Here is a 13,445-nt window from a genome sequence, read left to right on the forward strand (position 1 = left end):
TCTGGGGCATATATTTTTTTATGCAATGCTAGCTATAATGTCTATCAAACCATGTATCTATGTTAGAATATCCAGATCTGTAAATAGATTAAATGGAAAATATCTCTATAAAAATTCCTTTAAAAATACAATTTGTCACCTGTGAGTGTGGTTGATTGGAGGCCAAATAGGGCATAGAGAGTGTAGTGGCCTCACTGTCCTGGGGTCCTGAGTTCTGTTCCTGACCAAGGGGTCTATGTACTAAGCCTTGGAGAGAGATAAAGTGGATGGAGATAAAGTACCAACCAATCAGCTTCTAACTGTCACTTTACAGGCTGTGTTTGAAAAATGATAGGAGCTGGTTGGTTGGGACTTTATCAAAGTCTTAGTACATAGATCCCCAAGACACCATGTGTGGTGTTTATCTGTTCGTCTTGTGTGTGCTCCTGTTTCCTCCCACACTTTTAAAACCTGTCTTCTGACAAAAAATGTACATTTCTGTGTGTACATGTCGTAGGGAACGTGTATTGTAAGTTCCTCTAGGAAAGGGCTGTTATTAATGACTAAATTATTCTCTTTAAAGTGCATCTTAATATGTACGTGCCATATAAATAACTGTTAAGAAATAATAAAATAAATGAAGGCTAATTTTCAATTGATGTGCGCAATAGAGCGGGAAGTGTTCAAAATAACGCACTACTGTGCAATGCAGGTGTGACACACATTATAACACAAATATGTATGATCTTATTGTTACAATTTTAATTTGCACATTCTTTTGAGTTTAACTTTAGAAGTGCAAAATGTTAGCAATACATGTTAAATCATTGCAATGCCAGTGATTACATTGGGTCCACATTGGAAATGAAAGCATTTGAAATCCTGCTGTTATTATTCTACAAATGTGCCCAATTTTTGGGGAAGGGAACAGATCTGTTCCGCCTCCTCCAGCCCACCTCTGCCCGGCGCCGCAGGGTGGCTCCAGTTGCCGGGCACCCGCTGAGATTTTGTTACCAGTGGGCATCCAGCTCCTTCCCCACAGCGCCAGCGACTGTGGAGGCCGGAGTTCACTCCCGAGCTCTGATTTCTGTCTCCTGCAGTGTACACTATGGGAGAGGGGATGCAATTGGGAAGCCGGCTGACATTTTACCGACAGCTGGCTTCCCGACTGTCCTATCCCGGCGAGAGTGAAATGCCCGGCGTCTAGATGTAGACGCCGCTCATTTCCCCGACGCCGGGAGACCGACGCCCGGCATCCCGATCATCGAAGGGATGCTGGGTGCCGCGAGCGGACAGCCGTGGGGGGGGGGTGTTAGGTTTAGGGCTCCCGGGGGGGACTTAGGGTTAGGCACGCCCCCGGGAGGTTAGGGTTAAGCCGCGGGGAAGGGGGGAGGGGTTAGGTTTAGACACTTAGAGGGGGGATTAGGGTTAGACACTTGGGGGGAGGTTAGGGTTAGGCACCCCTAAGGGAGGGTTAGGGGGGTAAGTTAGGTTAGTTAATACTTACCTAGGGACGATCGGGATTTCCAGCGCTGTCGGGCTGCCGCTGCCGGGATCTGTTCAAGTGTCGGGCACCCGCTGCTGGGAATTGAACCGACGTCATGACATCTCTCCCATAGTACCGAGGAGCAGGAACTTGTCAGACGGCAGAGGATGCAGGAGCGGAGGCTTAAGGTAAGTATTGATTTTTATTTTTTCTGCAAGCGGCACTACCACAGGGGGCATTACTATTGGGGGCACTACTACAGGGGGCACTACTACAGGGGGCATTTCTATTGGGGGCACTACTACAGGGGAAATTACTATTGGGGGCACTACTACAGGAGGCATTACTATTGGGGGCACTTCTACAGGGGGCATTACTACTGGGGCATTACTGCAGGGGGCACTACTACTGGGGGCACTACTACTAAGGGCACTACTACTGGGGGCATTGCATAGGGGGCACTGCATAATGGTCACTACTACTGGGGACTTGGCATAAGGGGCACCACTACTGTGGGCACTGCATAAGTGTCACTACTGCTGGGGGCATTGCATAAGTGGCACCACTACTGTGGGTATTGCATAAGGGGCACCACTACAGTGGGCATTGCATAAGGGGCACTACTGCTGTGTGCATTGTATAAGGGACACTACTACTGTGGGCATTGTGTGTATTAGGGGCACTACTACTGTGGGCATTGTGTATAAGGGGCACTACTGTGGGTATTGTGTAAAAGGGGCACTACTGTGTGTCATAACAGGAATAAGGGACACTAGTTTGTGGTGTAATGTAAATCAGGGGCACTGCGTGGGGTAATGAGCATAAGATTGTGCTACTGTGTGGTGTAAATTGGGAATACTATTGTGTGACCACTCCCCTTTCTTTTGAAAACACACCCATTTTTGTCCATGCACGATGTCCCTTTATTAAAAAGGAGCCATGGGGAGGGGGTGAGTTTCACCACTTCTCTAGGACCACTTTAAGCACTGATTGTGCACCTGTGTGTGTGTGTGTGTGATGGGATAAGTAGGTGCATTTGTGATGTACTAAGCATTTCATAATGGATGCTGTACATCCCGCCACTTATTGGGTACATACCAGCGTATGTACCAATGTACCTAGAAATGCAATTTAAATTCACAAGTCAGTTCTCCTGATAAGAGCTGCCCTTTTCAATAAAAGGACTTCCGGGTTTATGACCGAGATGTCCCTCTGGTGTCCTTCTGTGCATGCGCAGAATGACGTATGCGCCGCAGGAGACACTGGAAGGGATCCAATTGGATCCCTCTCAAAAGCAAATGCTAAAAGAATCCCATAGACTTCTAATGGGCAACACCACTTGCAGATGGGGTTGCCCATCAGGTCTAAGCTCCGGAATGTATCGCATTCTAGAGCTTGATACATATGGGAATGCAGCCAAAATTCTAAAAACGGGGGTTTTGACCACATTTCAGGCTTAGTACATCTCGTCCAGAGGCTTATTCATCAAGGTGAACAGGTCCTGTCACACATGCAGAAACAGTAACAGGCCCATGCATCATTAGTGCCCCAATGTAACCGCATCATATTCATCAAGCTCCAAAAACTGAAAGTTTTCAGGGTTTATTTACGGGAACTGACACCATAATCAGAAGGCGTTAGTTCCCAGAGACCTATTCCTATTGGAAGGTGTTCTAGAGTGCGAAGAGCCGCCTCTTCCAGCCCTCTCTATTTGCATGTGTAAACTCAGGGCCTGATTCAGCATGGATCGCAAGTCTGCAATTGCATGCACAGCACGTAGCGAAAATAAGCAAATGTATGTGATCGCACTGCGATCACAGCACAATACCAAGACTCCCCCAGCTCATAAAGCCGACCACTTTCCATTACATACATCCGCAAGTCAGCGAAAACATTACTAACATCAAATAACATCAGACCCATACGCAGAGTTGTGGGTGAGCTTGACATGCCGCACTACCTGCGAAGCTTCCTTTTGCCATGCAGAGCTCTGGCTGCGTATGCCATTGCTTGGGCTTAATTTATGCACACCCAAGTAACGGCGTTCAAATGCACAGGCGCGCCTGTGTTCCTTCCACCATCCCCCTCTCCAACCCCAAACGCCACTTCCTGTCAATCATTTCTTTGTGCCGCTAACTGTCCGCTGCGTTTGCATACCCGATCACAGCGGCCGGCTTGCGCACGCGCACTACGATGCATTCGCATGTGCAGAACACAAACATCGACCGGTTGTGTGTGTCCGCAGTCTTGCCTTCCAACCTGAATCAGGCCCTCAGTACATGTATACACACATACACTGCCTTTTAGTGTAAACTTTGACCTCTACTTATTAGCAGCGAAAGTGACAGCTCGAGGGCTCGATGGAGATATGCTTTTCAAAGCAGCTGTGCCACAGCCTTAGCAATGCTGAATTGCTCTGTTACTGTGCTATCCCCGCCACAACTCACAACGAATTGGATACTAAATTAGTGGGTGACCAGGTCTAGCTAATATTTTTTTCAATGTACAGTAATACCTTAGCAGCTGATATTTCCCCAGCTGTTCTTCCAGTTATAAACTAGTGAATCTGGGGGACTGGAGAAAGAGGAGACATCCTGGCCATTTCTTAAATTGGATAAATGCTGTCAGCCAAACACAGCTTACTCGTATTTTATTGCTAACATTGAAAAAAATGAAATATATAATTTTCTTTGTATAGTTTGTACATACTAGAAGATGTCGTAACAATGAAAATGATTTAAAACCCACATGAAAAACACTTAAAAATAATTGTGAGAAGAACATTACAGTTGTCAGTAGTGGGTCTATTAGAAGAAAGCACGTCCTACAGTAAAAGAAAAATGCAAAAAAAAGCATATTTTAAATAAATCCCAGACAGTGCCGCAGCAGGAAGTCCAAGGTAGCATTGGTTTCAAATGCTGAACCACAGCAACAATTTGCTTAGCCAGACTCTAGCTGTAACTCAGCACTCCCTTCCAAGTTCTCTATATATAACACCAAAGTTTAGTTTTCCCACAAGCAATAAACTGAGGTTTGTTTGTTTTTTCTCCCAAGATGACGCTGAATGAGGAATGCCTGTTTTTGGAGACTTTAGAAGAGAATCACTACAATACGTACAAGTCAAAGAAGTATGCAGAGCTGAACTGGTTTGTTGGCATTAAGAAGAATGGGGCAATCAAACGTGGTTCTAGGACTCACTATGGACAGAAAGCCATCCTGTTCCTACCATTACCAGTGTCTAGTGACTAGAGATGATTAATCTATCTTCTGATTCATACTGTTACATGTTATTTGTGGCATTGCTGTAAATAATAATATTGTGCGTAAAGACCAAAGTAGTGTATCAACAGCAAGCGCTTCCAAAATCCCAGTCTTACAGAATTGCATTTAAATCCAGCCTCGATTATTTATACCTGTATTCACACTTGCTATGACCATAGGAAAATCACGGTTATATAAATCTTATCCCAACCTGCACAGCGAACAATACCCAAAAGGTTAATAGGTGTAATAGGTATTACCGCCGGATACAGAGCTGGCGGTTCAAATCCCGACAGCGGCAGCCCGGCAAGGGTGAAAATCCCGATCGTCCCTAAGGTAAGTATCCCTAACCTAATTCCCCCCACTAACCCTAACCCTCTCTTAGGGGTGCCTAACCCTAACCTCCCCCCAAATTGCCTAACCCTAATCCCCCTTCTAAGTACCTAAACCTAACTCCCCTTCCCCGCAGCCTAAACCTAAGTCTCCCTGGGGGGTGCCTAACCATAACCTCCCCCCGGGGGTGCCTAACCCTAACCCCCCTTCCCCTAGCCTAAACCTAACAGTCCCGGGGGGGGTGCCTAACCCTAAGTCCCGCCGGGAGCCCTAAACCTAACCCTCCCCTTCCCGCGGCTGCCGGCGCCCGGCTTACCTTCGTTTGGTATGCCGGGCGTCGGTCTTCCGGTGTCTGGTTAATGACAGGCATTGAGTTTTCGACGCCTGTCATTAGTACCACGTCGGGATTAGAAAGTCTGGAAGCCAGCAGTCGGCATTTAGACCGACGGCTTCCAAACTACATCCCGTTATGATGTGTAAAGACTTAATAACATGTTTCTTTCTTATTGATTGTAAATAATACAGTTGTAAAAACACAAACAATATAATTAGTGTCTAAACTGAATATTGCAAGTCATGGGTTTTCAACTCCAGTGATCAAGTACCCCCAATAGGTCATGTTTTTAGGACTTAGGAGCCAGTGTATTAATATCAGTGATACACCACATTTTGGAGTGCTTTGTTTTTGTCTTGTCAGTTTATTAAGCTGAGGCTTCGCTTGGAGCCCCAGTGAATACCCTGCTCCTACTGTAAGCAGTGGTTTTCTCAATGTCACAGAGAGCTGCCAACGTAGAGTTCCAGCAATATGCTCATGGGCAGACATCTAAAGACTACGTTAGCTATGGGGCCAAACTCTGGAAAGCTACATTTTTGGAGCCTGGTATATTTTCGTATTCCCAATAGAAACCAGTGCTATTGCTTTTGTGATTTTAAAGAAAGTGAACATCGCAGATATCTCTGTCATATGTTGCATAGTCCACATACTAAAAAAATGCACAAATCGTCAGAAAACTGCTTCATATACAGTTTAGTAAATAGGCCCCTCTATTTTTCTGGGTTGGTAATTACAGTATATCATCTGTTTACAAATCCTGAAAGCATAGCCTGTTGGGGGTAGTTGAGGACTGGAGATGAAAACCGCTGCTGTAAGTGGTCTGAGAATACCAATTAAGGGCCGTATTCCATTAGAGGCGAAAAGTCGTAATCGGCGAAAAAGTTTCACTTATTGCTGCTTTTCGCCTGGTCGGAACTTATCTCCAAATTCAATTCCAGACGGAATTCGCCTAAGCGGAAACTCGATGCAATGTAATAGGCGAAAAAGATTCGCCTATGAATAGAAGGTGAAAAGTAGGGCAAAATCTTTATTTTGGGTGCAAACATGGGGAAACGACCCAGAACCCTTGGCACAGTCCCCCAAAGGCCAAATCTTGACAAAAAATTATTAAAAAAACCTAAGAACACCCTAAAAAAGCACTTTAATTTTTGAAGCAAAAGAGTAAAAAGTGGGGGGACAAGCATAAAAACTAGCGAAATAGACTTCTTGGGGGTCTGCAAGGATGGGTCAGGTATTTTTGGGATTGCAGGTGAGTTTTTGACATTTTTTAAAAGCTCACTTTAGAAAATTTAAATATGCCAGCAACCATTTTCAAGTACCCCAAATTTGACTGGACTACTTATTGTCTCCTAAAAATACTGCTTTATGTCATTCTTCACCACTTTTGCATAGATGCTAATAAGAAGTTATTTAAACTACTTAAGTACCCCAAACACTTTTATTAGGGGTATTAGTACACATCTACACTGGTTCGCTAGGTTAGTGCATCTTTTTTGGGGGTACATACTGACTTCCCCAATTCTGACTTTCCGTCATTCACCGCTTTCCATTTTCGTGTGGTTTGGAATTGAATAGGGCGAAAAGCGGGGACGCGTACAAAAAGTTTTCACCTCTGAAGCAGGCGAAGGAAGCTGAAAGTTTGACAGGCGACACCGTTCCGACTTTTCGCCTCGAATTGAATACGGGCCTAATGTGTGTTATTTATAACAAATCTGCTTTAAAATACATATTGTTTAATGACCTTAGTGACAAAATTATAATAGGATAGAACAGCTAATAAGTACTTGCATAGTTTGGGCACAAACATCAAAATACATATGATAAGGTCCTTCCAAAATAACTGTTACATTTATGTGTATCTACTACAAATGGGATGTCTGCCGATCTTCAACAGCATTTTCCTAACAGCTAGAAAATGAAAATACATTTAACATTGGTATGCAATTTATCATTCATCTACTACCAGGGCATATTTGCCACTGGAGATGTATTTAGATTTTTATGTTGTGTTATAAAGTGCTATAGGGGCCTATTCGATAAATGGCCCGATAACTATGCGGAAACGCTAGTTTCCGCATATTTAAGTTACTGGGCCATTCATCATCTGGGGTCCAATAGGACCCCCTTTGTATTCAGCAAACTCTGAAAGCTGAACGTTTTCAGAGTTTGCTGCCGAGAACAAGCGTCATCTTCAGAAGGCACTTGTTCTCGTAGCCCGCACCTTCCTATGGGAAGGAGTGCCGGAGATGCAAAGTGGGATCCGAGCGGATCCCTCCGCCGCCTCCTCACTACCTCCCTGGTGGCTGTGCGCATGCGTGACCTCGGGTCGCACATGCGTGACCTCGGGTCGCACATGCGTGACCTGGGGTCATGCATGTGTAGCCAGGCCGACGGGGAGGAGGTAAGTAACACAGCTACATATAACCGAGGGGACAGCTGTTTTTCGGAGCGGTTGTCCCCTCACCGGAGCAATAATGAATTGCTCCGGTGTCAGGCTTCCCCCGCTACGAGTTGGATACTTAAGTATACGGCCTTCGATGATGAATAGGCCCCACAATCTTGATCTTACAATAGCATCATTAGAAGATCTGTAGCAGATGGTATAGTGGGAAACCACAGGTACCTAATGAATGCAAATAAGACTGACTATTAATACTCTGGATCTCAAGTGTAAACAGCAATTCTACCTATGCAAATATACTGCCACCAGCCAGCACTAGACTGACCAAAACTAATATCTGATTATTTGCTATGGAATCCAACACATATGTACACTACTGTCAGCGCTCACTGTTCTCTTCATTTATGTTTTTTAAATCCAATATTATTATTGTTGTATTTTTTTATTCAGGGAAAGACACTGGTTTTAAAGAACATGTCCCTATTTGTAATTGTTCTCTTATTGTGTATATAAGTTGTGATCATCTTTTCTATTAATATTCTCTTCACTTTATAAATTATACTCATTCAGGGGGTTTACAATATAGAAAAATTACCTAATAATAATATAAACTATGAAATTTTACAAATGCAGTATGTAATGCACTAAGGTCTACATACACTGCACCACATGAGATATGCCTAGATGCATCTGTCCAGCAGCAAATTGTCCCTGGAATATATATTATATTAAATCATAGGTAATTGTTCATGATGGTATACAATATAACATAAATATGGAATGAAAAACGTGTAAACCTAAAAAATAAGCAAATCACATCAATGGAAGCATACTGCAAGCAAACATGATCCAATGCTGACTCATACTTTGTGACTGTAGATCATCATGTTCTGTCATTTACTGCATCAAAGCTCTAATTAAAATATATATTTATATTGTACATGTGGATAAATATAATATATATTAGTGCTAAGTATAGAACTGTATTATGAAATAAATATCCATTAATTGCAAATACAATATATTGTGTTACTGGGTCCGTTAGGAACACTTATTCTATTTATTTATATGTTATTTCTGTAAAATTTAGTTTCTAGGGAAACAAAAAGGTAATGGTCTGACGTTTATTCACATTAATTATGGATTTCTGAGTTTAGACATTTAGGGGTATATTTACTAAAGTGTGCGTTTTTAGAATTGGAGATGTTGCCCATAGCAACCAATCAGATTGTAGCTATTATCTTCTAGAAGGTGCAACATAAATGTTAAGTGGAATCTGATTGGTTGCTATGGGCAACATCTCCACTTCTAAAAACCTGCACTTTAGTAAATATACCCCTTACTGTCAATCAATAAATCTTTCATTTTAAAACTGATTGCTGAAGACAAGTTAACATCGCATAAAAGAGAACCAGTGTTGGGGGGATATTTATATATTTACTTTAAGTACACAGTGGTTGGCTGTGGTACAGTTTGTCATTCAAAATGTCGACACCTGAATGTCAACATGTTCTGAATGAAGACATTCAGAATGCATTACTGGGAGGCCGACATGTTACATGTTGATATGAATGTAAACATTGTGAATGTCGACGAGCAGCATGTAGAGTGTGCGGGTGTCCACAACAGTGGTGAGTATTGCTGTTCCTAACCCTAACCCTTATCTTAGCCTAACCCTAGCCCTAAAGTTGTCCTACCATCAGCTGTTGACATTCTCTGTATGTCTAAAGCATGCCCTGCAACAGTTTTAGCATGGCCAAACGGCAAAACTGTGGCAGGGCAAGCTGGGATGTGTAGTTTTACAACAGCTGGGGGGCTGCTTACTTCCCACCCCTGCTTTAAAGCTTGATACACTATAAGGGGTATATTTACTAAGAATCGTGTCTGGCCGAGATTGCATACCCGTGAGAGTTTCCACTGATTTACAAACACAGAGATTTACTAAAGGCAAACAAGGGTGTAAAAACACAATTCTATCTGCAAAACACGACTGAACACACAAATAGAAGCCAATACATCATTGAACCAACTCGCAAGTGCTTTCCATAAACAGTAATACAACACAGGTTTTTTTTTACCTAGAATTTTGTTTGCAAACAACAAAATAGATGTTTGATCTGTGCAGTGCCTCTGTGCTATAGGCTTTCTTAAAGGGTTAAAAAACCATGTGGGGTCCCCATCCCCCAAAGCATAACCAGCCCTGGTCCTCTGAGCCCGTTCTGGTACAGGAAAATTGGGGGGAATAAAACGACATGGGGTTCCCCCTATTTTCCTATAACCAGCACCGGGCTGAACCAGCCGGGGTGGTACTGCCACAGCAAAGATACACACAATGTGGGGCCTTCCTGCCAAAGCATTGTACAGCCCCAAACTGGTCAGCCTAGGGTTGACACTCCTCAGAGAGAAAAAAGGGTCCCCTCCCTCCTGTGGATTAACCAGCTATCCCTGGTGGCAATGGGTTCAGGGGTAATAGGTTAACTATAGTACTAATCTTGTTCTTCACAGTGGGACTACAGGTCCCAGCAGTCACCCAACCGTAAGCACTTTGATGTGTTAAACACCATCTGGGCGAGTAAGACGGACCATCTTCTGAGAAGTGCAAGTGATGGTTCTCTTTGAATATGTGGGTCGAGGAACCCCCAAAGCCAGAATGAAAGATGGGTAAGTGGCACCTGAGGGGGTGGGGGGGGGAGAAGGGTGCCTATAGGGCAGCCTGTGTGCCCAGTTTCTGAGTGTGTACACACATGATCACATCTGTCACCAGAGTCAGCACATCTGTATACCAGTGATGTATTTATATGTATATATGTCATGTGCAAACATTACATGTATGTGCTGTCACACGTGGAACATGTTCTTTGTGTGTGTACTTGCATGTCATCTCTGTGAAAGACATGTAGTGGGTGGTGGTCTGCTGCTGCTGTCAGACAGCATTTTTAGCACCTTTCTGAGGAGGGGTGGGATGGTGAAGATGGTGAAGAGGTGATGGTGGTGGGGAAGGAGGGTGAGGGAGGTTAGTGCTAGTTATTTCACAGTATGAGAGATTCATTTATTAATGAGTAGTTTATTAAATAATTTGGGTGCTAGCAAGGCTGGCGTGATGTGGTCAGCCAGCCCTGCACAGCAGGGAGGCGTTGAGCTGGAGAGGCGCCGTCGTCGCCTTCTCCATTTGCCAGGCACCCACTGAGCTTCAGGTAAGTACAGTGCCATGTGTCATTATGTGTAAGGGGCATTATTACTGTGGGCACTATCTGTAAGGGGCATGATTACTGTGGGCATTATGTGTAAGGGGCACTATTACTGTGGGCATTATGTGTAAGGGGCACTATTACTGTAGCATTATGTGTATAAGGGGCACCTTTACTGTGGATCCTATGTGTAAAAGGGGCACCATTACTGTGGGCATTATGTTTAAGGGGCACTACTACTGTTAGCATTATGTGTAAGGGGCACAACTACTATGGGCTTTATGTGTATGGAAGGGGCACTACTACTGTGGGCACTGTGCATAAGGAGCACTACTGTGTGTCGTAATGTGAATAAGGGACACTACTATGCAGTGTAATGTCAATCAGGGGCACTATGTGCAGTGTAATGTGAATAAGGGATGCTACTATGTGGTGTACTGTGAATCAGGGGGACTATATGTGGTGTAATGTGAATCAGGGACACTAAATGCAGTGTAATGTGAAAAAGGGGCACTACTATGTGGTGTAATGTGAATCAGGGGCACTATATGCAGTGTAATGGGAAACATGGGCACTATGTTTATTTCCAGTTATTTATATAGCGCACACATATTCCGCAGCGCTTTACTGAGAATATTCGGACATTCACATCAGTCCCTGCCCCAGTGGAGCTTACAATCTATATTCCCTACCACATGCGCACACACATACACACTAGGGGTAATTTTTTTTGTTAGGAGCCAATTAACCTACCACTATATTTTTGGAGTGTGGGAGGAAACCGCAGTACCCGGGGGAAACCCACGCAAGCACAGGGAGAATATACAAACTCAACACAGTTAGGGCCGTAGTGGGTATCGAACCAACGACCTCAGTGCTGTGAGGTAGTAATTACACCGTCTGTGCTGCCCATGCAATGTAATGTGAATAAGGGACACTACTATGTGGTGTAATGTGAATCAGGGGGACTATTTGTGGTGTAATGTGAATAAGGGACTGGATAACGGAGGGTTTCGTTCTGATCTAAATGAAATAGTACACACATGTAATAAGAATAAAAGAAGCGCTGTATGGATGAAAAATATGTGATAGAATAATAATTATGAATAAATAAATAAATTAAACCAGCAGAGGTGAAATAAACAAAGAACACTCAATACATACAATGTCACAATAGATGTTTAAAGTTCTTTCTGTCAAGGGTTGATTGTCCTGAAAATCAGTGTAAGCCAGTGACTGTGCGGCGGTAATGACAGGGTGAATAAACTGACCCTACGTTTCCCTATGTTCCGCCATGCGGGGTTTGCTGGGTCCGGGTTGCTGCTTTCAAATCAGCTGTGCGTCTGCTCCGTTTACTGCTTGCAGAGTGCACGGTTCGTCGGGGCAGCGTCCATTTGTATTGATTCTGTGACCTTCTGTAGGCTGACCACCACTCTCCTGTGGAATCCAAATGCCGCGCTCACTGGCTGGTGACGTCAATCGGGTTGTAAACACCAACGCGTTTCATCCTTTCAGACTTTGTCAAGGTGCTTCAGGAGTGCACTGCTTCCCCTTTTAACCTAATGTCTACATGCTGATTGGCTTGTGTAATCTGTCAATCACCAAAGCCTTCTAGCTTAATATAGGAAAAAGTGGGCTGAGTAATTGCCAGTGTGCACATCCTTGGATATATGTATGTTAGAAAATAACTTTAATTGGATGCAAGTAATCAAAATGGTGAGAATAATTATTATAAAATTATTCTTATTAACTGTTAATTGGCCAGGTACCTGACCACTTATATGTAAGCTGCTGAACTTTAACCATATCCAGGAGCGCATGATCATTATTTAATCAGTACACACATGTGACCAATATGAGTGAGTACAAATGAACACACTTTATTTACAAGTAACAAACAAACAATTAACAAACAACATACAAAGTATACTGTTTACTCAACTTTTGTCTATGTATTCAGATGACACCGGTAAATCATCATCTTCAGCATAAGATGTACTTCATCTTATCTTCTTCTCTGGGGAGCCCATCATTTTCCAATGCCCAGATAATTCAATTTACATTGGCAGCACCTTACTGCAGACTCAGGTCTACCATGAGCTAATGGGTCCTTTGTGTACCTCTGGTTTATATACCCTAGTCTGGGGTGTTGGCTTGCCAGATATTAAGCCCATATCAGTTACATACAGTGCTAGGTATCAAGCACTCATTGGTCCAGCATAGTATTGACCAAACTTATCTCTATTGCACATGTTCTGTAAGCACTAAGATATACTCAAGGAGATACAGTAATGACGTATCCTACTATGGCTGGAGTTGAACTCTATTTCAAGGCCCCTTTGTATAGAGTCTGGACATCACTGTTAATTACCCATAATGCTTAGCATCTCTACATAGCTTACGATGGAATGTAGCTAACTGATAAGAACATGTAGGCTATGAATGGCTCATTATACTTGCAGT

General features: G+C 43.4%; 1 protein-coding gene across 1 annotated transcript in view; it reads left to right on the forward strand.

Annotated features, from left to right (window-relative positions):
- FGF1 (fibroblast growth factor 1) overlaps nt 1-4,714 on the forward strand; it is a 181,202-nt gene extending 176,488 nt beyond the window's left edge. The window contains exon 4 of the mRNA XM_088444102.1: nt 4,520-4,714. Within this exon, the coding sequence (XP_088300228.1) occupies nt 4,520-4,714 (195 nt within the window). The remainder of the gene's footprint in view (nt 1-4,519) is intronic.
- Nucleotides 4,715-13,445: the final 8,731 nt, after the last annotated feature.

Source organism: Taudactylus pleione, unplaced genomic scaffold (assembly GCF_031769625.1).
Source record: "Taudactylus pleione unplaced genomic scaffold, aTauple2 ptg000349l, whole genome shotgun sequence".
NCBI classification, from domain to species: domain Eukaryota; kingdom Metazoa; phylum Chordata; class Amphibia; order Anura; family Myobatrachidae; genus Taudactylus; species Taudactylus pleione.